The 21661-nt window shown below is 41.4% G+C and overlaps 3 protein-coding genes across 7 annotated transcripts; 1 reads left to right on the top strand and 2 right to left on the bottom strand.

Moving 5' to 3' along the window:
* Positions 1-103: 103 nt before the first annotated feature.
* On the bottom strand, positions 104-4575 carry tbcc (tubulin folding cofactor C). Its single transcript, XM_078280066.1, has 2 exons — positions 4487-4575; positions 104-1396 (listed from the first exon to the last, which is right to left on the bottom strand). Exon 2 carries the CDS (start codon positions 1258-1260, stop codon positions 217-219), a length of 1044 nt encoding a protein of 347 aa, XP_078136192.1. The 5' UTR covers positions 1261-1396; positions 4487-4575; the 3' UTR covers positions 104-216.
* Positions 2709-9464, top strand: bicral (BICRA like chromatin remodeling complex associated protein). 4 transcript variants are annotated; one of them, XM_078280062.1, is made up of 13 exons: positions 2710-2944; positions 5173-5226; positions 5448-5493; positions 5811-5859; positions 5980-6045; positions 6263-7534; positions 7654-7702; positions 7808-7848; positions 7971-8020; positions 8142-8287; positions 8420-8514; positions 8605-8707; positions 8807-9464. In XM_078280062.1, the coding sequence occupies exons 3-13, from the start codon at positions 5453-5455 to the stop codon at positions 9277-9279; spliced, it is 2385 nt and encodes a 794-aa protein (XP_078136188.1). In that variant the 5' UTR covers positions 2710-2944; positions 5173-5226; positions 5448-5452; the 3' UTR covers positions 9280-9464. The 4 variants fall into 4 exon arrangements, with proteins under 4 accessions (XP_078136191.1, XP_078136188.1, XP_078136190.1 ...); XM_078280064.1 differs by lacking the exon at positions 2710-2944 and adding an exon at positions 2992-4237; XM_078280065.1 differs by lacking the exon at positions 5173-5226 and having other exon boundaries at positions 2709-2944.
* A 6-nt stretch (positions 9465-9470) lies between these two features.
* LOC144536783 (uncharacterized) lies at positions 9471-20907 on the bottom strand. 2 transcript variants are annotated; one of them, XM_078280059.1, is made up of 5 exons: positions 20676-20907; positions 16778-18193; positions 15974-16084; positions 15613-15729; positions 9471-15517 (listed from the first exon to the last, which is right to left on the bottom strand). In XM_078280059.1, the coding sequence occupies exons 1-5, from the start codon at positions 20683-20685 to the stop codon at positions 15489-15491; spliced, it is 1683 nt and encodes a 560-aa protein (XP_078136185.1). In that variant the 5' UTR covers positions 20686-20907; the 3' UTR covers positions 9471-15488. The 2 variants fall into 2 exon arrangements, with proteins under 2 accessions (XP_078136185.1, XP_078136184.1); XM_078280058.1 differs by having other exon boundaries at positions 15974-16087; positions 20676-20897.
* Positions 20908-21661: the final 754 nt, after the last annotated feature.

Below are 21661 nucleotides of genomic sequence, written 5' to 3'. Positions count from 1 at the left end.
GCAATCAGTGGATGACATCTACCAACAGCAGCAAAAAAAAATAAAAAAATAAACCCACAGTCACTGGCTTAATAAAAAAACTAAAACAAACTAAAACCACTGATCTTTGTGAAATAAGACAAAATAATATTTGTTTATTTGGGCTGAAAACATTTCATTTGATGGTTTGACTGACATGTTACTTTGACAGATAAAAAGGTTTTAAAATGTTTAATTCTAGGGGTCCCAGTTGGTTTTCCGGTCTACTTCTGGAATGACAGTCCAGTTAGGGGAAGGAGTTCCTGCAGCGAGCCAGTTGAAGTCATCCACCTGGTTCCAGTTGTTTCTGTTCTGGTCTAAGCCAGCCACAGTAAAGTCCTCCTCTAGGGTGGGATAAGACCAGGAGAACGGGGCGAAGCTCACTCCACGACAGTCCTCTATGATGGCTCGGCTGGTGACGTGCAGATACACCCGTGTGTCCGTGGTGTTGTGAGTCCGCAGCTGCTGACAGGGGACAGCCAGAGTGCTGTTTGTGCAGTGATCGATGAATACTGAACTAGACACGGGCCCACACAGGATCTCACAGCTGTCGATGTGTTTCAGGTGCAGTGTGCTGGGGGCACCAAACAGACGGACCTTGCAGTTAGTCAGGTGAGTCAACAGCACGTCTCGTTTCTGTATCTCCTCAGCTGTCTTTGTCAGACTCACACTGTCCATGTTGGAGAAGCTGCACTGCTCAGGCGCAGCAGCTCCATCCACCTTAGTGCTACCAGAATCTGCAGGTGTGCCGGCATCAGGTAAAGGTGTGGCTGACACTGGTGCAGAGACTTGATCCGTTGCTTTAGTGCGCGCTCGAAAGCCAAACTTCTTCTTGGGCAGAGCCTCCTCTCTGATCTCAGTGAGGGAGGTTTGGAGCTTCTGGAGAGCGGCCTGGGCTTGTCTCAGGTCGTACTGCTTCAGAAACAACATGCTGTCATTAAGAAACTTCTGCAGCTGGACCGTTTTGGCCGTCGCCTCCTCCAGTGTTTGAGTCACCGCAGCCCGGTCAGCTCCGGAGCAACTGGACAGCAGCTCCTCGATGGACGCCCGCTCTTTGTTGAAAGTGGTGTAGAAATACTCGCCCTTTTCCTCCGCGACAGACTGGCTCTCTTTCGCTTCCTTCCTCCGCTCAGCATCCTCCACCCTCGCCTGGTGCCTCTTCTGTAGTCGCTCTTGTATCTTGTCTGCGCCGCTTTCGCCGGCAAAGCCAGTTTCCTGGCTAACTTCAGCCACTACATCCATGTTGTTGTTGCACTGTCAGTTCGTTGTTGCGGAAGTGATAACGTCACACACTTTCTTCTTCGTGACTATTGTAGGCCAAAGTTAAAAGGTGCTTACTGCCCCCTATTGTATCGGACATGTCATGGCAGTGAATCACCTGGACAATGATTGTAAATGAACATTAAAAATCAAACAAAACCTAAAATCTATTTATGTTTCAGTAACATGCCTTCAACCCACCAACATATAATACTTAATCAAAATGTATCTGGCAATTGTTAATGTGCCTGTCTAAAATGTTTTATTACTAGTTATTTAAGGTTTATTTATCTATGTACAGATGGAATGTAGACAAACTGAAAGCAGCTATCCGATGCAAGCATCCTAGTGTTTATGGCGAATGCAATACAGTTTATGAACTAAAAGATTAGAACAGTAAGAAGCAAGATACAATAAAACACACATTGAAAACATGAATGTAAAGGTTTTTCTTTTTTTTTGGTGTATTACTGTAAGTAGAAATAAATGACAACAAGAACAACAGTTGACTATGCATGTGATTTCATCTCTTTAAGCATGAATAAGGTCGCTTGCAGATTGCACTAAATTTTTTTGAACCAGAATATTTGCAGGTGTTATAGGTAATTAACATAGTCCAAATTTAGATATTGCTCTTTTGGATCTAAATATTTTGAGCGCTGGCAGCTAAGATTTGAAACATCTTATTAGATGATATACAGCGTAGTTAAATCTTTAAAGTTGTTTACAAAAACAGGTAGGAAATTAAAAGAGGAGAGATCGGTACAAAACACAAAATGTATATTATATACTTTTTGTATTTTGAAAATTTTAAATTCAATTGTAGACATACATTCAATTTTTGACATATTAGACATATCTATCTATATATAAATCAAATGTGCTTTTTTTGTTTGTTTATATTTTTCCTTGTTTTGTGTCTATCTGGACAAGTGTGATATGTGTATTTTGCTTAACGGCAGAAGCCAAATTATTGAAAATCAAAAAATATCCTTACCCTGTCTCCACAAAATAGAAAATTAGCATTTCCCTTCATCCTTAACATGCACTCAGTAACCTTTTTAAGCTATCTCTTTTGATAATACTTGTTAAAACCTGCCATTATTACAGTATGGCATGTTACATTTTATATTTATTTATGATATTTATATAGAGTCTGTAGTTTCATATCAGAAGGTAAAAACTAAAATAGCACATATTAATATAATGTTAAGCAAAATCTTTATAAAACAATCAAAAAATTGATTACTGTAATAGGTTATTTTTTAATTATGTCCGAGTATAAAATATGTGAATTAGTGGGTAACTACGCCATTTCATATAGAGTGACTATGGTCATCATACCTGAGAAACGTCAAGGTGTGGCACAAGCACACATCAGAGGCCCGCCCTCTACCGTTGGTAATAATTAAGTCTAATAACATTGGTATTGGAACATCTGGTATTCATTAGGCCAGTGAATCATGCCATTATAATTCATAGTAATACAAAAAAATGTTTTATTGACAACTTGTCGTTGTTTTTATATTTCTTATTCAAATTTAGAGACTTGAATGCCACCGTTGTGGACTGATGATTTGGGTTGCCTTGTTCTGTGCACTACCCCAACAACCCGTGCGGTGATGGCGAGGAAACCCCGTTGACAAGGCACTGCTTTTTCATGACGGTGAGTTTCCCTTTGAGTGTATTATAATTTTGTGATAAAAATTTCAAGGAAAAAACACACACAACCTCCTTCCTCCCTTCCTTCAGGGAGGGAAGAGAGTTTGAGCGGAGAGAAAAATCTATCCGAGACAGAACAGGGACAGTGCGAAAAATATATGAGTGGGAGAGGGAGAAGGAGGAGGAGGAGAAGGAGGGGGGAGCAAATTAAAAGTTGCCAAATGGAGATATTGGGTTTCAAGAGGAGTGAGACAGGAGTAAAGGGTTTGCCTCTTTGAGTCGTCTTTATGTTGTGCAAATCGGGATAAATATGTACGGCTCGACACGGTTTAGTCCCCTGGCATTTTCGACGGATTCCACCCGACGTTTCCAAAATAGGCGTCGTCGACATCGCGGCTAGCTTACCAGAACAGGCCGGTGTTTATCGTTAAAATGTTGCGGAGCGTCCAGTCCGAAAAGCTACCCGACCAGAACACGGGCTGGTACAGAATCCCCCGATTGAAACGCGTCCGTTCAGTATATCGAGACAAATGTGACGTTTTTCATGCTGGCAGATGAGCCACATAGAGGACAAATGAAAGCCTCCCCAACAGAGAAAGAAAGATCACGTCAGCGACGGGCGTTTTGTGCTGCTTGAATGCGATTATCATTCTGTCGATTCAGTCTATTTTTGGAAATAAAACTTGCAAGCTGTACATTAGCTGGCTTACTAAACCAACCATACGGCACTATACAGTAGCAGGACTACAGCAGGGACTGACGTTAGCTTGCTCTGCGTCGAGACATGCATGCTAGGGCGGATTTCGGAGACTTAGCTAAGAATTTGAGCTCTAACAAACACATTTCTAGAAAAGATGGTTTTATTTTAACAACCCTGATCAATATTGTCGCTTAACGTGCAAATAGTGCTTTTGAGCTACATAAAACGCTAATTTCTGTCGGAATAGGCATGCTTTAGCTTTTTTAGTGGAATATAAAGTGCTCAACTGTTGACGTTAACGTTGGTAACATGTTGGTATTAACATATGCATTTTTGGTTTGATTCTTTTAGATTAATCTATCCTTTGGAGAGAAAGGATTAGGGTGTTATTGTTTATTTTGCATATAAACCGTCCGCATTTGGAGCTTTGTTGTGAAATAAATTTATTACTTTGTTAATCGTTTGGATTACGTTTTTTGTTTGGAAAGGTCGACATTGCTTCCTCACATTTTACAAAGCATTGTCCACTTTTGAAGGACAAAGTAGCCTCACTGCCTGTGGTAGCATATACCCTCTGACGACAAAAGTGTATTTGGTGTGAGTATTTAAAAAAAAAAAAAAAAAAGAAGACGACAATATTCGGTAATATAATGAGCGTTTTAGCAGGTTTCTTGGTATTAAAAAGTCACAATACAGTTCGTTTGAAAAACATATTTTGTACAGCAGCCCAGTCGTTCTTTGTTCTCCTTGAACTAAAGATGGAGGCTGAACGTGGCTCTGTTGTAAAGACAGCCTATGTCATGGTAACAGCCATTTTGTAGCATTGCAGCAACGTTTTGCACTTACCCAGGAACACAGCCTACGTTTCTCCATGACTTCAACACAGTACAACATAACCTATGATTGAAAGAGCATATATATTTTAAATCCTGGATTAATTGACTATAGGAATTTTCAATTTCTGACGTATTCCCTCCCCATGTGCTCCACATTGCTTAAAACAACTATTTTAGACAAAGTCAATTGATAGGTATCCAAACACTCATAACCTATTACTCTGTTCAAATCAAATTAGTGCTCATGGGTTTAGTTTTGTCCCCCTTTTACAATGTAGCACCAAGATAGCTGCATACTTTTGCTGGCTGACATAATATAAAGCCAACACCTCTTAGTAGAAACTCAAACAACCATTCAAGGTATAAAGGAAGCAGGGTGGAGTTATTTACACTTGATTGGCCATTTTCAGTCTGGGCAGACAACCAATGTGGGACAGCAGAGGAGGGTAATGGGTGGGAGTTTAAGTGTGTCAGAGACAAACATCTGTAGGAGGGGATGAAAGCCATCCTGCCCTTAACTTACTCCCATAGCACTGAATAACATATCTGTCCGCCTCTTTCTCCCCACTCCCCCATTTCACACACTCATCTCTTTCTTCATCTCACCTACATTACTCTCCAACACTCCCACGCCTTCTATCTCGCATGTTTATTTTATTTTCGTAATATTACTAAATGCAGTTTCTCACCCTGCAGCCCAGGAAGCAAAGGGTGTTAAATGACTGAATTCATGCTTCCTGCTGGAAATCTGTGAGTGAGATGTACTTACTACTAACATAATGCTACATATGCTAAGGCTTTACAGCTTATACACTACTATTTCAGAAAAAAAGTGATCAATTGGGGTTCATTGTCATGATTAATGAAGCCATTGCTCAATGCAAATTTAAACATGAATAACCTATACTAAAATTCACACCAGCCATACCATCTTCTCACCTGGTACATTCTATCCCCCCATACTCTTTCAGGTGTCATGGATGATGAGGACGATCGCCATCTTCTGGATATTTTAGGGTAAAAAAAAAACCTTTATGAAACTGGCATTTATGTTATGGACATACCATCACTTTATGAATGGATGCACTGACCTTTGTCTTCACCATGCAATTCACAGTGTGGCCACACATTTTTACATTTGTCCTTAAGTTTTGCACAAGTATCTGCAAACTTATTTTTTCAGCTTTTGTTGAATTAGATAAAGTTAATAATCCAATGTCTGATCCAAAGTATTTTCTGTCACTCTACTCCAGGACCAGTTAAGCCATTTTTAAACCATACATAACAGAAAAGAAACTTATGTTATGTTAAAATCTGTTCTGTACCCTTTTCAGAGATGTGGATGCATTAAATGACTATCTCCATGGCAGCAACAGCAAGTCTGTTAGTATCTCTTTCAGTATTTACAGTCATTCCTTGCCAAGTTTTTCTGAATAGATACTTCATTTTAATGCATAACGAATCCCCTAAACCTCTTTTAAACTGCCTCTTTTGTTTCTGCAGATTGAGGAGGATGATGTAACAAATGCAGCTTATGGGTCGGATGGATCTTTCTTTTCTAGTGACACAGTGAGTGTACCTGTGATTACCTTGATCCAACAAAACAAACTACATGATACAAATTATATTATAAAAAGTTCATGGAATAGTTCCCTTTTTTGTACAGGTGATAAAAACCATCACGGGTGTTAAGAGACGGAACTACAAGGCTGTCTTATACGCAGTTCACATGCAAACAGTTTTCTTTCTCCACTTTCTGCTCATTTTCTCTAAATGCTTCATTTAGGTTGGCTCCAACTCTGGCCTCAAGGATGGCTCTTCAACAATGGGTGAATTCTGTGAGGATTCAACAGGGGCAGGCCTCCAGCTCTCCAGCACCCTTTCATTTATCGAGGATGAATTGGGGTCTGGGAGCTCCCCTGGTGGGGTGGATTTCGGTGGAGAGGACCAGCCCTTTGACATCCTACAGAAGTCTCTCATGGAGGCCGACATCACGGAGCAGACGTTGGCCCAGGAGGCCTTACTAGATTCCCAGCCCGCTCCCACTTTGGTGCAGGCTCCTGTTTCCTTCCCCTCCCAGCTGGTCTCTGGGGGTTATGGTGGGGGAGTGGGTGTGGTAACAACGGCGACAGCTGCGTTCCCCACAGGTCAATTCCTGCAAGGGGTGTCCCAGCTGCCCAATGGCTCCGCCCAGCACATCCAGGTGTTGGGCTCCTTTGGGGCGGGTGGTGGTGTGATGACTCTGAGCAGCTTGGAGAGAACTTCTCAGCTTGTGCTGAGGCCGGGTACGCCTGTAGCTGCAGCGGGGGCCGCTTCAGGGGGGCAGGTGTTTGCCCCTAACCAAGGGCAGGTAGGCCAAGTTGGCTTACCGTTCAAAAACATCCCCCTTCAAAACATCATCATCCAGAGAGGCCCGGGAGGGACCCAGACGCTTGTCAGACCTATCCAGCCTAAACCCCTTCAAGCTGGGGCTCAAACTGTCTACAGCCTTGGTCTTCAGGCCACTCCCACCACCATGGCTAATGTAGTTAACGCTAACACTGCTTCTCCTGGGGGACAGTACACAGCCAATGGCTCCATTGTAGTGCAGTCACCCCTGGAGCAGCAACAAGCACAGGCCCAGACAAATATACCACAGGGACAGTTCTTGCTGCCCAGCTCTTTGGCACTCACTCCAGCTAACACCATCCACAATGGCCCCGCTGACCCCAACTCAAATGCCATAATTAGCAGTCAAAACGCGGTGCAGATTGTTGCGGGGCAGAACTTTTCTGCACCACCAGGAGGCCAGCTAATTTTTAATCAGGGAGCAGTCAGTAGGAGTCAGGTTGGAGGGGTTGTAACTCAAACATGGACCGGAGTTTCTTGTGCAAACCCTGTGCAGACATCCTGCGCTCCTGGGCGTCTGACTCTCGTTGGCCCAGCGGCGGCAGGGATCGGCGGTCAAAGCCAAGTGTCGTCGAGCCCCGTTCAGCGCCTTCTAGTGACTCAAACTCAGAATTGCACTTCTCTGTCCCCTTTAGCTGGTACTGTGACACAGGAACAAGACTACAGACAGGTATAATCACAACGAGTTACTGGTAGCATTTCATTCGTTTTCACCTGTTTCCTTTTTTTTTTTTTTTTTTCCTGAAAACCATCCTGTTATCTGACATCCCTTTCATTAAACATTTTCAGAATTCTTCATCACCTGCCCTAAAACAGGCACAGCTCAGCGGCATCCATGGTAACAAAGACTGATAAAAACATTTTTTGTCAATGTATGATGTATTTAAATGTAGTCTGTCACACTAAATAAGATTGCCTTGTTGTCTGCATGATCTCCCTTTAGCCATGACAACCATGACTCAAGATTCAAAGCTGAACTCTCAGGTATATCACTCATCCTACACCCTATTTGTTTTGCACTCATGTATATGGTGTATATTTAAATTAGGTAAATAGATAGGGTAAATATGGTATTTAAATGTATTATGTACACTTTCTCTTTATAGGTCAGTGCTCAGAAGAGACCTGCCCTTCCGCCACTTACAAGAGGAGAAATGTGAGAAAGAAAATAGTTTTTGTGTATTATTAAGATATATTTTGTCATACGTCAAATGCTGTCTTATGTTTGTCAATTGGCCATTGAAAGAGCTTGTCTCTTTTTCCTGTCATTTCTGTAGGGTTTTACAACAGTTGAGGAAGGATCATGCTCGGGTTCAGACCCTAGATCAGCGTCGATTCAGTTCAATCGATGATGCACTGCAAAGACTCCTCCCGTACCACGTGTTCCAGGGGGCACCACCCAGCCAGGAGGAGTTCTCACAAGGTACAGCCTTAAATTGATTAGCTTTACCCTAAATCTGCAGGCAAGGCAGAAAACTGCAGTCCTGAAGTATAGCATGTTTATGCATGTACCTGCAAAAGTAAAGTTTTATTTTTTTTAATTTATAATTTACAGTGGATGAAGAATTTGAGGTAGTTGCAACTCAAGTGCTAAAGAGGACCCATGCCATGGTGAACAAATACAGACGGCTACTGTTGGTGGAAGCTGAGGTAGGCACACACATGAGCAAATACTTTCACACACACGTTTCATGTTATGACATGCACCGGGCCAACAGATTGCCTCTCCCTTCCCTGCAGCGTTCCAGTCCGTCATCAGAAATGGTGATGATTGACAGGACCTTCAACCAAGAGGAGCGCGGCAACTTGACACAAGACAAACGCATGGTACTAGTGGATCCAGGTAAATAAAATAAAAAAAAGGAAGAGTAAAGCAAATATTTTACTCACAGAGGTTTTATTTAACTCTCCCTCTCTTCTTCTGTTTTTTTTTTTTTTTTAGACACCTTCTTGGAAGACTTCTGCTGTGGGATGAAATCAAAACTTTTCCAAGATCCCTTCCCCTCACAGTCGTCGTCCAAGTCAGACAGAGGCTCTACGGAGCCGGCGTACAGGACAGACTCCAAGCCCGGGTATGTGGACCCGGGAGGGGGTGGAGCTGTAGAACCAGGTGCGGCAGATAGACTCCACCCTTCACTCTTAGAAAACAAGAGTGTCCTGGAACTGAAGAGATCCCAGCAACACTACGGGCCCAGCAGCGCCAGCAACAACAGCCTCATCGCTGCCAACAGTTTTACCCAAGGTAACCCCTCATCTTTGGCAGCAACGTCAAGAGGACAGACGCACTACCAGGTGTCTCACCCCCTGTCCTCTCAACCGATCCAGCCCCAGTACCCCCCTCAGCTCACCTCACCCCCTCACACCGACACAGACTCTGCTCTAGAGGCGGCAGTCAACAGCATCTTGGAATGTTAAGACTGATGTCATCCCCAATCTATGGTTTTGACTCCTTTTGTGTGTGTACGTTTTTGTTGTTGTTGTCCCACTCTCCTGTTGTAATATTTGTTGAATTCCCCCACAACCCTGTGTGAAGAGAGGTTGACTCGTCTTTCAGGTCTATTATCTTTGTGATACTATCTCCGGCCATGTAGCATGTATTTAGTTTTGGGGGCTTTGAGGCATCAAGGTGCCAGGTGAATGCAGGCTCTTAAAATGACCCATAAAGAACCGGGAATGTGTGCAATGCAATGTACGCACGGGTGGAAAATGTTCTTGTTTTGTTTACTTCAACATTATTTTAAAGGAGTAGGATCTACAATTCCAGTAGCTTGAATATAAGAGTGTCCCTTTCTTCACACAAAGCCTCATTCATTTTGTGCCAGTTGAATACCCCCAATACCTATGCTGAAAAACAGGGAGCGGGAGGAGGGACAAAATGACGACTCTGTGCCTAATTCTAGGTTTTTATTTTGAAGTGTTTACATGAAGGAGCTCTATTCGAAAACACCCATTTACTTAGTTCCTTCCTGCATTACAAACATGCACAGTGCACACACACACACACACGCACGCACGCACGCACACACACACACACGCTTTAGTACGTGTTAAGTAGATCCATGCTTCAGTAGAGACACATTCACATAGACCAATTGCACTAAACGTACTGTTGCTTATTTCAGGAACTATATGAATATGTGGCTGTCGTTGATATCCAGTGTCTGCTAGGCTAAACAGAATGTGAATATTTGGAACAGAACCAAAATCTATTTGCCTGCAACAAGGATAGCCTCTTAATCACACTAGAAACCATTTAAACTAGTCACATATACATATATGGTAGTGTTACTGTACTCGGCAATGCTTTATTTCTTGTGCTTAAGTCACATTTTCTTTGGCATTTTTCTTTTGTACCTTAAAGGTATGCAAGCCCTGACACAGACACAGGACAACTACTCGATCTCAACCACTTTTATCATTTCACAGTGTGTTTGTGTCAGGGGAGCTTAGTCCTCAGATTGAGGAAGATATGTTACAGTATCTTTTTTTTTTTTTTTTGATTTTTATTTCTTTATTTTTGTTTTTAGAAATGAAATTTAAAAAGATGACCGTTTTTGTTTGTTATGATGTGTTCCCCGGCTTTGTGAAGATGACAATATCATCATTAGTTCAAATGATGATCATTGATTGTACGTATGTTGGTCTGCCTTCTGCATATAATTCTATATTGATCATATCCAGCTATCTATGCTTTGACATGACATGTCTCTCTGTGTGTTTATGTGTGTGTGCGCGCGCGCGTTAATCTGCACACATACACACTGGTCTATGACTATGTGTTTTCGTGTTTGGTTGTTTGATGCCATACTCTTCTTGACTTTATTCCCAAGTGTTGGCTGGGTCCCCCATGATGGTTTTGCTCACTTTCCCGTGTTTCTTTTGAAGCATTTCCTCTCCTTTCCCTCTCAGCAGCGCAACCAAAACTCAAGACAGGAGAGAGTGTGGCCTTGTCCAGAATCACCGTCAGATCTTTGTCTTTGTGCTGGTGACAACAGCTCTGTAGTGTTTCCTCTGAAGCTGTGCCCCTAAAGCTCCCACTGTGTTCTGGTTTTGTCTAAGAATTGTTGAGTTTTCATTTAGTTCTTAGAGCCCAAACTTCACTTACTGTGATATTTCATCATGATAAAGAATTAATCCCAAATATTGGCTATGTATTTCTGTTTTTTGAAGGGCATTTATGCAAATCTACAGAAATCTATGGTATAAGCAAGAAAGGGTGATTTCTGCCAAAGCCAACACAGAACCAAAGCGTGGGTTAAATGCTATTGGGGTTGATTCTAGATAGTGTCACCTTTCTCCTATAAACGTGTCTAAGAAATATGCTTGCCAATAGGCTACAGGAGCAGACTATAGGCCTTTTATATGAGGTGATAGAGAACACACCCGTCTTCTATTTTTGTGTTTGAGTGCCAGTGGCCAGCAGCCCGCCTGTATCTCTGCCTCAACCCTTATAGACCTCTTATATTTACCAGTGCACACTGAGAAAACTCCTGCTTCTCTAATGACATGTAAGGGTCAGATTTGTTATTTGCTCCTTCAAGTGGTTGCTGCAAGACTTTGTGCCTCTTTAGCACTTATATCCACAAGAAAGTTAGTTTTGGACTTGCACAAAGTAGGGACGTGTTGGTGAAACGTGTTATTTGGATGCACATCATTGTCTGAGGGCTTGGTGGGAACATACTGTGCTTTTTCTTTCCTGTTTTCAGTGCAGAGATGTTTTTTCTGTCTTCATTTTCACTGTTTTGTCTGACTTGATTTGTTGTTTGTTGTTTTGTACAAAAATGAAAAGTGAAACACAAAATATTTATAATTTTTGTATGGAGAAAATAAGAATGTAAAAAAAAAAAAATTGTTTTTTATTGTGTTGGCTAAGAAGCAGTGGCGTCAAGAAAAATCATTACAAAAAATACTGTAATTTCTTCATTTGTAGCTAATGTGTGTTCACTACAGCAGCAAGGAGAGTCAACAATAAATTCATTTTGAATACAATAACAAACTGTTCCAGTCCAGATCAGAACCTCCTTCAGCGTCCCTCCATTACTATTCTGTGAGTGTTCACATACTGGCACTGACGGACTGAGCATGCATAATAACATCATGTGACAGGGAAAAGAAAAACAAGATTTGTAACCCTCTGCTACACAGATATGATCTTTTCACAGATACTGAAGTCAGGACATTTAGATTCCCATGTTTTTTCTACGTCTAGGCTGCCAGAGTAAGATTTTAATCATGTTAAAAAAATCTGTTGGTTCCCTTTAATCCTCTCATGGACCCCAGCACCAATGCCTCTGCACAAAGAAGCAAAGAAAACTCTTAACATTTGGCTGCCCAGCCCCTTTGGTTTTGGTTACACAACACAACAATGACACCTAGTGGAGCCCTTGGGAAACAGTGGGACTCTAAACAAAAAGAAATCCTAATTAAAACTTCAGTAGTTCTCTTGTGAACATTTTCCCTTCTCAAACTAAAGCCACTTTCCGACCAAGTAGTTACAGGAACGTAGTTCTAGGAAAAGTCCACTTCTAAGCAGTTCTACTAACTACTCTCCCCCAAAACCGTTTTTTCCATTTGCATTCGCACTGGCCAAGTGGCCATAGGGACTATAGGAGGGGTAAGGGAGTGACGCAAGCACGGCAACGGTCTTTATAGCGTTAAAATCAGAAAACAAATACACCAAAAAAAGTATGACCTAAATACTAAATCTAATGTATATAGCATATTTGTCATAATTTAAACAAGTCTCCCGAGAGAAACGGGTATCTCTCTCTCCCCCGCCTCTGCCTGCTGCGCTGTGGACGTGTGTGTGTGACTGTGTGTGTGACTGTGTGTGTGTGTGAGACGGCCGGTGTTATGTCCCTACTGCTTTCCACACTAACTGGTTTCCGTATATTGTGTTTACCTAACAGCAGCAGTTGTTAAAACCGTTACTCTTAGAAAATACACGATCGTATTTATCATGATTCTTTTCTCGCGGCTACGGCTATATTACTACACTACATTACAGCCCCTACAACATTACACATATGACTATAAATACTTTTAAACAGTAACGATATAACTCGGACAAGCTAACACTGAGCCACACGAAAAGCTAAAACAACTTGTTACCCTGGGCTTAGGCAGTGTTTTATGGTGTCCACGAGGGGCGCACTTATTGAACCCAGAGAGAAACATATCGCCTGAGCTCAATGCTCCTTAAATTAATTTAAATAACGTTATGCTGTGTTGGAGTTTGATTAGAACCACAGACTGTAAATATTAACAGTCTATGATTAGAACATCGCTTTGGATAGAATCATTCGATAGACACACAAGCTCAAATAACACTATTGCTAGCACGTTTTGCAAACACAGAGGTATGTTTTATTATTCAATATATGCTACACAAAATGAAGCTTTACTGTAAATCATTACGTCCATGCCTTCAGAACTTGTGGGTATAATATTACCACTTGTATTCGACATTTCCTGGCTCAGTGGCTCGCTTGGCTCGTACCGTATGTTTACAGTTTCACCTGAGTTAGATTGTCACTATTTAAAACACTTTTTTTTGCCATAGACCTGTGTAGTGTCGTATGGGGGTTGTAATGTAGGCTACAGTGGTCAATATAGCCGTAGCCGCGAGGAAAGAAACGTGAAATACGTTCGGGTATTTTCTAAACTAAACCCAGTAACCAGTTGTTTCAGATCAACTCAAAACAACATGTTACCTGGGTGCTGACGTAGTTAATTAATACATGACTGGAAAGCAGAAGATCCATGAACTTCGTAGCTCACAGCGTAGAGCTGCTGTTAACAGGTATGTTTTTGCCCTTGTGAGATCGAAACCACCTAGACACAATCTTGCAATCATTATGTTAACTTAAATTTCTTTTTTGTATGTGGCTGTGACATTTCATTTCTCGCCTAAAACGTCGTCAGAAGTGAATATAGTGATGAATAAGATGGCGAAAATTGTTAAAATTGTCCCGTTGTTGGTCTGTCTGTACTGGAAACCCGACCCTCGTTCACCTAGATTCATATGCTGAAAAGGGAAGTAGGAGCTGAAAGAGTTACAGGAACTGCGGCCAGAGGAACTTAAAAATCCCCAAATTGGTCCAGTTGGAACACGAGAAAAAAAGGGTTCTAGGAATTTTATGTTGTAGGAACTGCAAAAATCCCTCCAGTCGGAAAGCGGCTTAAGATACAAACTAAACTAAATAATATAAAAACAGATAAGTAAATAAATAATGCAGTGCCCATAGGCTTTTATTTCAGATGCCCTATGCAGGTGCAAATCAGTTGAGAATGAAACGGCTGGTATCAGAATCACAACTCTTCCAGTTGTTAAAGAAAAGTTAGACATTTTGGGAAATTTGCATATTTCCTATAGTAAGTATAGTAGTCTCCTAAAGTAAGATGATAGATAGCATTGTCACTACCCGATGTGAGTCGAGTGCAGATGTGAGTTGCGCATGCTCAGATTTAAACGTTTTACGGCATAACGCCAAGGGATCCGGATCCGGCAAACGTTTTAGCTATCTATGATTGTTTGATTGCGACAGCCTTTGTTGTGATTGATTGTTAACTTGTAGCCAGCAGTGAACGAACTTCGTTATGTAGGTCCATTTTTATTGTATTGACATTACAGAAGTCTCTCGTTAGCAGGTTCTTGTAGGCTACTTAAGCCTACAAGAACTGACATCAGAACTTAATCTAGAACTGACATCAGGGATCATGCCGTGAAAATCTGATGCCTTACGCTAAATCATAAATTACTGCTATGTAATGTACCTATCTCATTAATCTGTGGCTAACAGCAAAACAGCAGATCTGCGTGAAATTTGGTCTAGCCATGGATGTATTAGAACGGGTCTAGCCTACCTGTGTGGGGCTGTCGCAAAGTGACGCATGCGCAACTCACATCTGCACTCGACTCATATTGGGTAGTGACGCTATACTCTCATAACTGTTCATTAAATATGAAGCTACAGCCAGCAGCAGGTTAGCTTAGCTTAGCATAAAGACTGGAAACCGAGGGAAACAGCTACTCTGGCTCTATCAAAGGGTAACACAATTTGCCTTTATTATGGCTCGTTTGTTTAATCTGGACCAAAAACTGAAGTGTAAAAAAAAAAAGACAATTTGTCAAGGACTCTGAGCAATGACCGGGCAAACAGCGGAGAAACCAGGAAGGTACTGGTCATGGTATCCTGATTAAATTGTACGGATTTGAAAAACAAGTTATAAGAACGGGTTAATCAGTGAGCTTTAAAAGGTGCTGGTAGGTAAAATGTTGTTTCCTTTGGACAGAGCCAGGCTAGCTGTTTCCCTTGTTTCCAGTCTTTATGCTAAGCTAAGCTAAGCTAAACAGCTGCTGGCGGAGGCTTTATATTTAACGGACAGACATGACAGTCATATGGATCTTGTCATCTAAGTGCATTATCTAAATTGTTTAACTTTTGATTTGACGCCAATCAATTTCAATCAATTTCTCGGACATAAACCCTGTGGAAATGTTTGGATCTGGATAAATAAGATATTATTATGAGATGGATGTCTTAAAGTCCCGAACCCTCCCTCTGTCAAAGCTGCTGTTCCCTCGTACAGAGTCACGCTTATCCAAACATCTTCCCTTGACATTAGTGGTACTTCCTCCAGCGATCACGCTCTGAAAAAAAAGAAAACAGCCACAGACGTGCTCAGTTATCTCCAAATCTATGCAGCCCAGTACACAAAGCAACACACAGGAATCCACGCACTTACTTATATGAGGGTAACTCCAGATGTAGCCGATCACGCAGTAGCCTGCTAACAACATGCCCACTCCACCTACACCACCTTTTTTCACATCAATATACCTCTTGTAATACCACTGCCAGCCTGATGGAAGCACAGAAGAGGAAAGAAAAAAACATACATAAAAACCTTATACTTTCCTAAATACTTAAAGAAATTGTTTGACATTTGCTTTTCTTGCCGAGAGTCAGATGAGAAGATTGATACCACTCTCATGTCTGTCTGTTAAATACGAAGCTACAGCCAGCAGCCGGGTTAGCTTACACAAACAATAGGCCTAATGGTGTGTTTTCTGGGTGATACATATATTTGTTTGTGTGTTATTCACCTCTTTGCACCATTTCCAGCACATCTTTTGGATGGCTGGGCGTTTTGCAGGCCAGCCACTCAGGCAACTCCCTCAGTCTCACCTGTCCAAGACTCCGCTGTGTCAGAGCGCCTACTAATAATGACACCCATAAGAATCAATGCACGGAAACAGATGAATACACACTCAAAACACATCCTCTCATTAAAATAGCCCCACATTATCACATACCCTTCACCATACCTAGAGATTGGCATGGCTTTATTTCAGTTAGCCTAACAGCTGGTTTGATTTGCATTGAGAGATGATTTTATGGAAAGTACCCCATGCCAATCTCTAGGTATGGTGAAGGGGATGTGATGATGTGGGGGGGGGGCTATTTTAATTCCAAAGGTCAAGGGAACTTTATCAGGATACATAGTATCCTGGATCCATGAAATAACTGGCCTTTAAAAATAAAACTCTGCCTGCCTCTATGGGAATTTAACATAGGGGTGTACTTACTTATGCCCCTGTATTTTAAGGAAGAACATTTATTTATTTACGATACATTATTCATTCACAAAGAAAATTGGTGTCCTTTTCCTCATTTTTTTAATTAAGGCATTAAGATCACTTTCCAACAGTCCAGTCACTTTTTTTTTATTCCTCTTTTTAGTCAATTTTAGCATGGGTGTCCTAATTTTTTCACATGACTGTAGACTAATCACAAACTGAAATTAAAGAGTATGTATATAAGACTACAAATCTGTAGTCTTATGCATTTCAGTCTACCAAAAAAGGTTCAAGGTTGGATAAACACTTTTTTTATTGTCAAATACTGACCTTTAGTTCCATTATCAGCAGTGTTTTGTTTCCTGACCTCGAGCTGCAACTTCAACCCATCATCAGCTCTCAATGTCTCCACCCTCGCCGCCAGCAAAGGGCTAGACAACTTTGTGAGTGATGGTGATATCGTAAGGAGTCCTGTCACCTTCAGCCCCTCATTCATGCTGACAGTATGTGGAGGGGATGTGGCTTTGCTCATCAGAGACGATAGATGGCCAGAAAGGAGATGAGCAGCAGGGGAGGTTAGTTCAGGCTGTTGCAGGGGGAGTAAAGTTGCTTGTTCCGACTTTGAACTTTGTCTCTTAACTGCCTGTAGCTCTGTATGTTGTGAACTGTTGCAGGGCGGCTGATCTGACAGAGCTTTAGTTGTTACCAAACAGCTATCTTGATTCCCTGTTAGAAGTGGAACTGGACTGAGACTTGTACCGAGTCGGATTTTGCTGCTTCGATCATCAGTAGTTTCAATTTGGCTCAGGATGCTTGGCCTGTTGGACTGACGGGTGGTGTTAGCTCGGCCTAATGTGGCTTTAACATCCTGCAGGGTAATCCTGGCCTGGTGACCACTTCCTGATTTCAAGAGCATCTTATTCACATATAAATCCTCAACTTCCCCCTCGTTGTCCACCAAGAAGTCGTCATGGGCTCTTGCACTAGTAGTTTCATTTACTTTAGAGTCCAGAGCGCTAGAGGTATCTTTGGTTTTGGAAAGGGATTGTGCAGCCTTCTTCGTCTTAGAAACCTTCATTTTAGAGGCAGCTTTGGGTTTGGTGTCTGTGGACTGAAAGGCAGGATGAGCGTCATCTTCTATCAAGTCTTTGTCGGGATTAGTTTTGGTCCCAGCTGTAATTCTGGAGCTGAAAGGATCTGCCACAAATGGAGTTGAACCTAAAGGCAGGTCCTCTGAGGCAGATCTACTTCCCTTCAGTGATCCCTTAGAAACCTGTTTGGATTTTGCAGCTTCTATCAAAGCGCGGAGACTCTGCTTTTTGGGCTTAGAGGTGGTGAGAGACAGAGGTAGCGATGGGGAGGAGGTGAGGGAAATTGTTGTGGAGGAGGGCATGTTGGCTGTCTTGATTTGATCGGACAGCTTCTGTTTCTTCTTCTTAGTTGATGGTAAAACTGATGCAGAACTCAGCAATGATGACTCTGACGAAGATGATGCATTTGGTGGTGCTGATGATACCACAGACATCTTTTTACTCTCATTTGATAGTGGATTTGCTGTTATTGACAATGTCTGTGTGGACTTTGCTGTCGGTTTGGACAATAGCGCGGCCAACTGAGAAGACGATGTTGTCTGATTCACTGTGACATCATGTTTGGTTGGAGGTGTTTTGGAGCTTGCTGCTGCCTTGCAATGTGGCAGGTGACTCTTCAACCTTTTGTAAGTTTTCCCGCAGAATGGGCACACCTCTGTGGGGAAGAACAGTGACAGAGTGTGTGGTTTAAACAAATATGGCATGGCTAAAACCCATCTATATTTAGATGTGGTCAATATGTACAGTTATATATATCTGACTATCTAACACCCAGTGTGGAACATATTGAGTGATGAGGGAGCCAGAGACAATGAGCTCACAACGCTCAAACAAGCACTAATTTGTTTTACGAGGTAAATAGTTAAATATTTAGCAGCCTGTATGTATTTTTTTCTTCATAGAAGTGGTCTCCGCTCTGAGGGAGCGGTACCCGACGCCGACTTGAGCGTACGTTCTGCGCGTGTGCGAGATGTAATACGTCTCCATAACAGCAGGCGGCACTAATCTGTATTGTCGCCCAAAAAATGCTGTCGTCAGTCATTGTTTTCATCAGAGAGTATTGATAGTAGTCAAGAAGGATCGCTGCTTTCATTACTCGCTGAACGGAAGAAAATACGCTAGTAATAGGAAGATACTGGCGTTGTCAGCTCTCGGGCTTCTTCTTGTGGAAGAAGCACTGATTCGCTAGTCAAGCTAGCACTCCACCAATCAGATTGGTCATTGAGTCCGACTGCCCACTGTTGAAACACAAAATGAACGCCGACGGCTCCTCCGACTGACGACGGCACGGAACACACGGAACAGACTCGAGTCACCGACCTCGCCAGACTGTCCGACGGCCGATAATCGGGTTGGTGTGTCAGCGCCCTTAAGAGTCTACATTCATAAACGAGCCAGGGGGTAACTAACGGAAGAAAAAAAAATCTAAACCAAGCAAAACACTTCATATAAATATTTTGTAAAGCTTACAGAGGTCATATGATCTAACAGCTTTTTGGTTTGTACAGTTAGATATGGAAAAATATGTAATGTTTAATATTGGCAGCCAGCTCCAAAAAGCTTGGCTTCTTTTTCAAAAACTTTGACTTATGTAAATAAAATTTGATTAAAATAATTGTTAAATGTATCACATTATACTCTGGATAGAACTTTCTATCATATTGAGTGAATCCAAACAATACATTTTGCCAAAGTAATGTGAATTGAGGGTAAATATGAACAGCAATAAAATGTGACAATCTGCTCCAAAGTTTCTTGGTATATTGGCAAGACCAAAATAAATGTACTAGTGTTTCGCTGAATTCTCCACAAAAAGTACAGAGATATCAATATCTTTTTTCATTTTCTGCAGGTAATGGTTAGTTGGGTAAAATCTGTGGAGCATTTTAAAAGAGATCTCTTTAACTTTGTTGGTTAAGAAAAACTTGTGTGACAATAGCCAAACCTTTTCCCAACAAGTCTCTTCAACATATGAAGACCAGTACGATACAGCAGCAGGGGTACTCTTAACGTCTTGTTGAAAAAGTTGACTTATTCTTACTTTTAGCTTGTATTGAAAAACAAATATTACCAAGTTGTTTCTTTCACATTTAACAATATAGGGTAATCACATGCAACTCCATTAAAACCTTAAAAGAGTGCAACGACAGCTGAAGGTATTGCATCAAAAACAATAGAGAACTCCTTCGATAAGAGAGATAAAAAGTTCTTCGGTGTTGCTTTAAGACCGTAAACAAAGACGTCAGGAGGGCTAACGTTAGGCTAAGGCTAACTTCTTATCGGCTATTACTACGCAGCATTTCTCTCGGCAATGTACGGTCCCAGGTAGCAAACAGACGTTGGGCCAGTCTGTTTGCTACCTGGGGTCTTTAGCAAACAAAATGGATGGCTGCAGTTCACCACTCGGAAATGTATTATGGAATGCAACATCATGATTTTGACGGAAACATGGCAACACACATAGACACATACAGCGCTGTGCGTGTGCAACAGCGTGTGCGGTCGATGAGACGCACGCTACGAAGGCGAAATACGCACGAGTCTAGATGAGATACATGTGTAGATGACGTTAACCACTAATCACGCCTCACGGACCCCCCCCCCCTCCCACACCCACACACACCCACACACCCACACACACACACACACACACACACACACACATTGGCCAACTCTGACAGACAGACTGACAAAAAGCAATCAAATTTGCGAGTAGTTTCAAAAAATGACTCGTCTTAATAATGGCGGTCGCGGTCTGGAGCCCTGGGTTATATACATTGCCTATATCGTCTTGTATTTTCTAAAACTCAAAGATATTTGTTTTACCATCATACAAATGACAAGAAAATCATAAAACGGCACATTTGAGAAGCTGGAACTAGATATAATTGTCATTTTTGCTTTAAAGATGACACTACAGTTTGTATTATTTATTGCATGATGCACATTTTCTTTACTTTATGGGCTGACCTTGACATTGAAGGGAAAGTACAGTAGAGGCTATTCTACTGTAGATTCTACTGTATTTCATCACTCAGCAGGGCAGTAAGTTCAAACGCATATAATACTGTTTGTGACCAGGGCATGTGTGGTGGCTCTGCTTTTCTAAATGACAAAACAAATGTCGAGACACTTACCAGAACTCATTTTGCATGCGTCTGTAAAAACAGGCAATCAGGTTGAATCATGTTTCCAAAACAGGAAAGTTGTACCAGCGTCAAACAATAATCAATTATCACATTTATACGCAGGGTTGTCTCTTTTAAACACTTTTAGTTAAGACACATTCTCACATTGAGCTCGTAAAACTGTTGCTGTTATCAGGGAAGGACCCTGTAGGAGGTAGCGCGTTAGGAGCCTGAGTGTAAATAGCTAAATAAATGTCGCTAAACTAGCTTAAACGTATTGGTGTATAATTAAACAGCATACTTAAAAACTATATTCATAAGTGATGCTGGGTTATAACGGGGTTGTCGGGTACAGTTAGATACCTGTATGATCGTGTAGTGATCTGTTCAGTGGGTGTGGTGCACGAATTGAGATGATTCACTCGAGCCATCTTCCGTCTTCGCGTAAATCCCCGAACAAACCCAACCGCTATTTTTTATTTTTTTTTATTTTTTTATGTGGTAGGTCAAAACCCCACTAAAGCCTTTGCAATTTCTGTCAAATTGATATTTAACTTAACCACAGTAGTGTAAGATATTATCTGGAGTCATTTAATTAATAAAAACAAGTTCGACAAAAAAAAATCTCAGCACAGATACACAAGATAAAGTTGGTTGATGTTTTTGAAGCTTTCAGCCATATATGAGTAGTATTTGGGTTATGTATGCCAGGAACCATGCTTGACTTTTAATTCGTTCTCTCCAAGATGAAAACAAGTGATGAAGGAATATCTTTGTGTGTACAATGAAATAAATACATATTTGTATTTATTGGAAGAAATAAGATTTTATTAAGGATATGGTTCAAAACATTTAAAAATCCACCTTATTAATTGAAATCATATTTTACCCTGTATATTTGACTGTCAACTTGTATTTAAAAAAAAACTGTCCAGAGAATGTTTAGTTTAGCGGTACTTTTAATGTAGGAATACTAAATGTGGTTGTTCATTTTG

The sequence above is a fragment of the Sander vitreus genome, chromosome 21, assembly GCF_031162955.1.
Source record: "Sander vitreus isolate 19-12246 chromosome 21, sanVit1, whole genome shotgun sequence".
In the NCBI taxonomy this organism is placed as follows: Eukaryota; Metazoa; Chordata; class Actinopteri; order Perciformes; family Percidae; genus Sander; species Sander vitreus.
This window is presented reverse-complemented; position numbering and strand designations above follow the sequence as displayed.

What these genes read in the sequence shown, in the direction of transcription:
- LOC144536783 (XM_078280058.1), bottom strand. An exon ending in GCTGGAAATGGTGCAAAGAG is followed by an intron (nt 15,730 to 15,973) that starts GTGAATAACACA and finishes TGCTTCCATCAG; the next exon opens with GCTGGCAGTGGTATTACAAG. An exon ending in CTGGAGTTACCCTCATATAA is followed by an intron (nt 15,518 to 15,612) that starts GTAAGTGCGTGG and finishes CTTTTTTTTCAG; the next exon opens with AGCGTGATCGCTGGAGGAAG.
- tbcc (XM_078280066.1), bottom strand. Translation starts at nt 1,260, where the DNA reads ATGGATGTAGTGGCTGAAGTTAGCCAGGAAACTGGCTTTGCCGGCGAA.
- bicral (XM_078280065.1), top strand. Translation starts at nt 5,453, where the DNA reads ATGGATGATGAGGACGATCGCCATCTTCTGGATATTTTAGG. An exon ending in ATGGCAGCAACAGCAAGTCT is followed by an intron (nt 5,860 to 5,979) that starts GTTAGTATCTCT and finishes TTGTTTCTGCAG; the next exon opens with ATTGAGGAGGATGATGTAAC. An exon ending in CCACTTACAAGAGGAGAAAT is followed by an intron (nt 8,021 to 8,141) that starts GTGAGAAAGAAA and finishes TCATTTCTGTAG; the next exon opens with GGTTTTACAACAGTTGAGGA.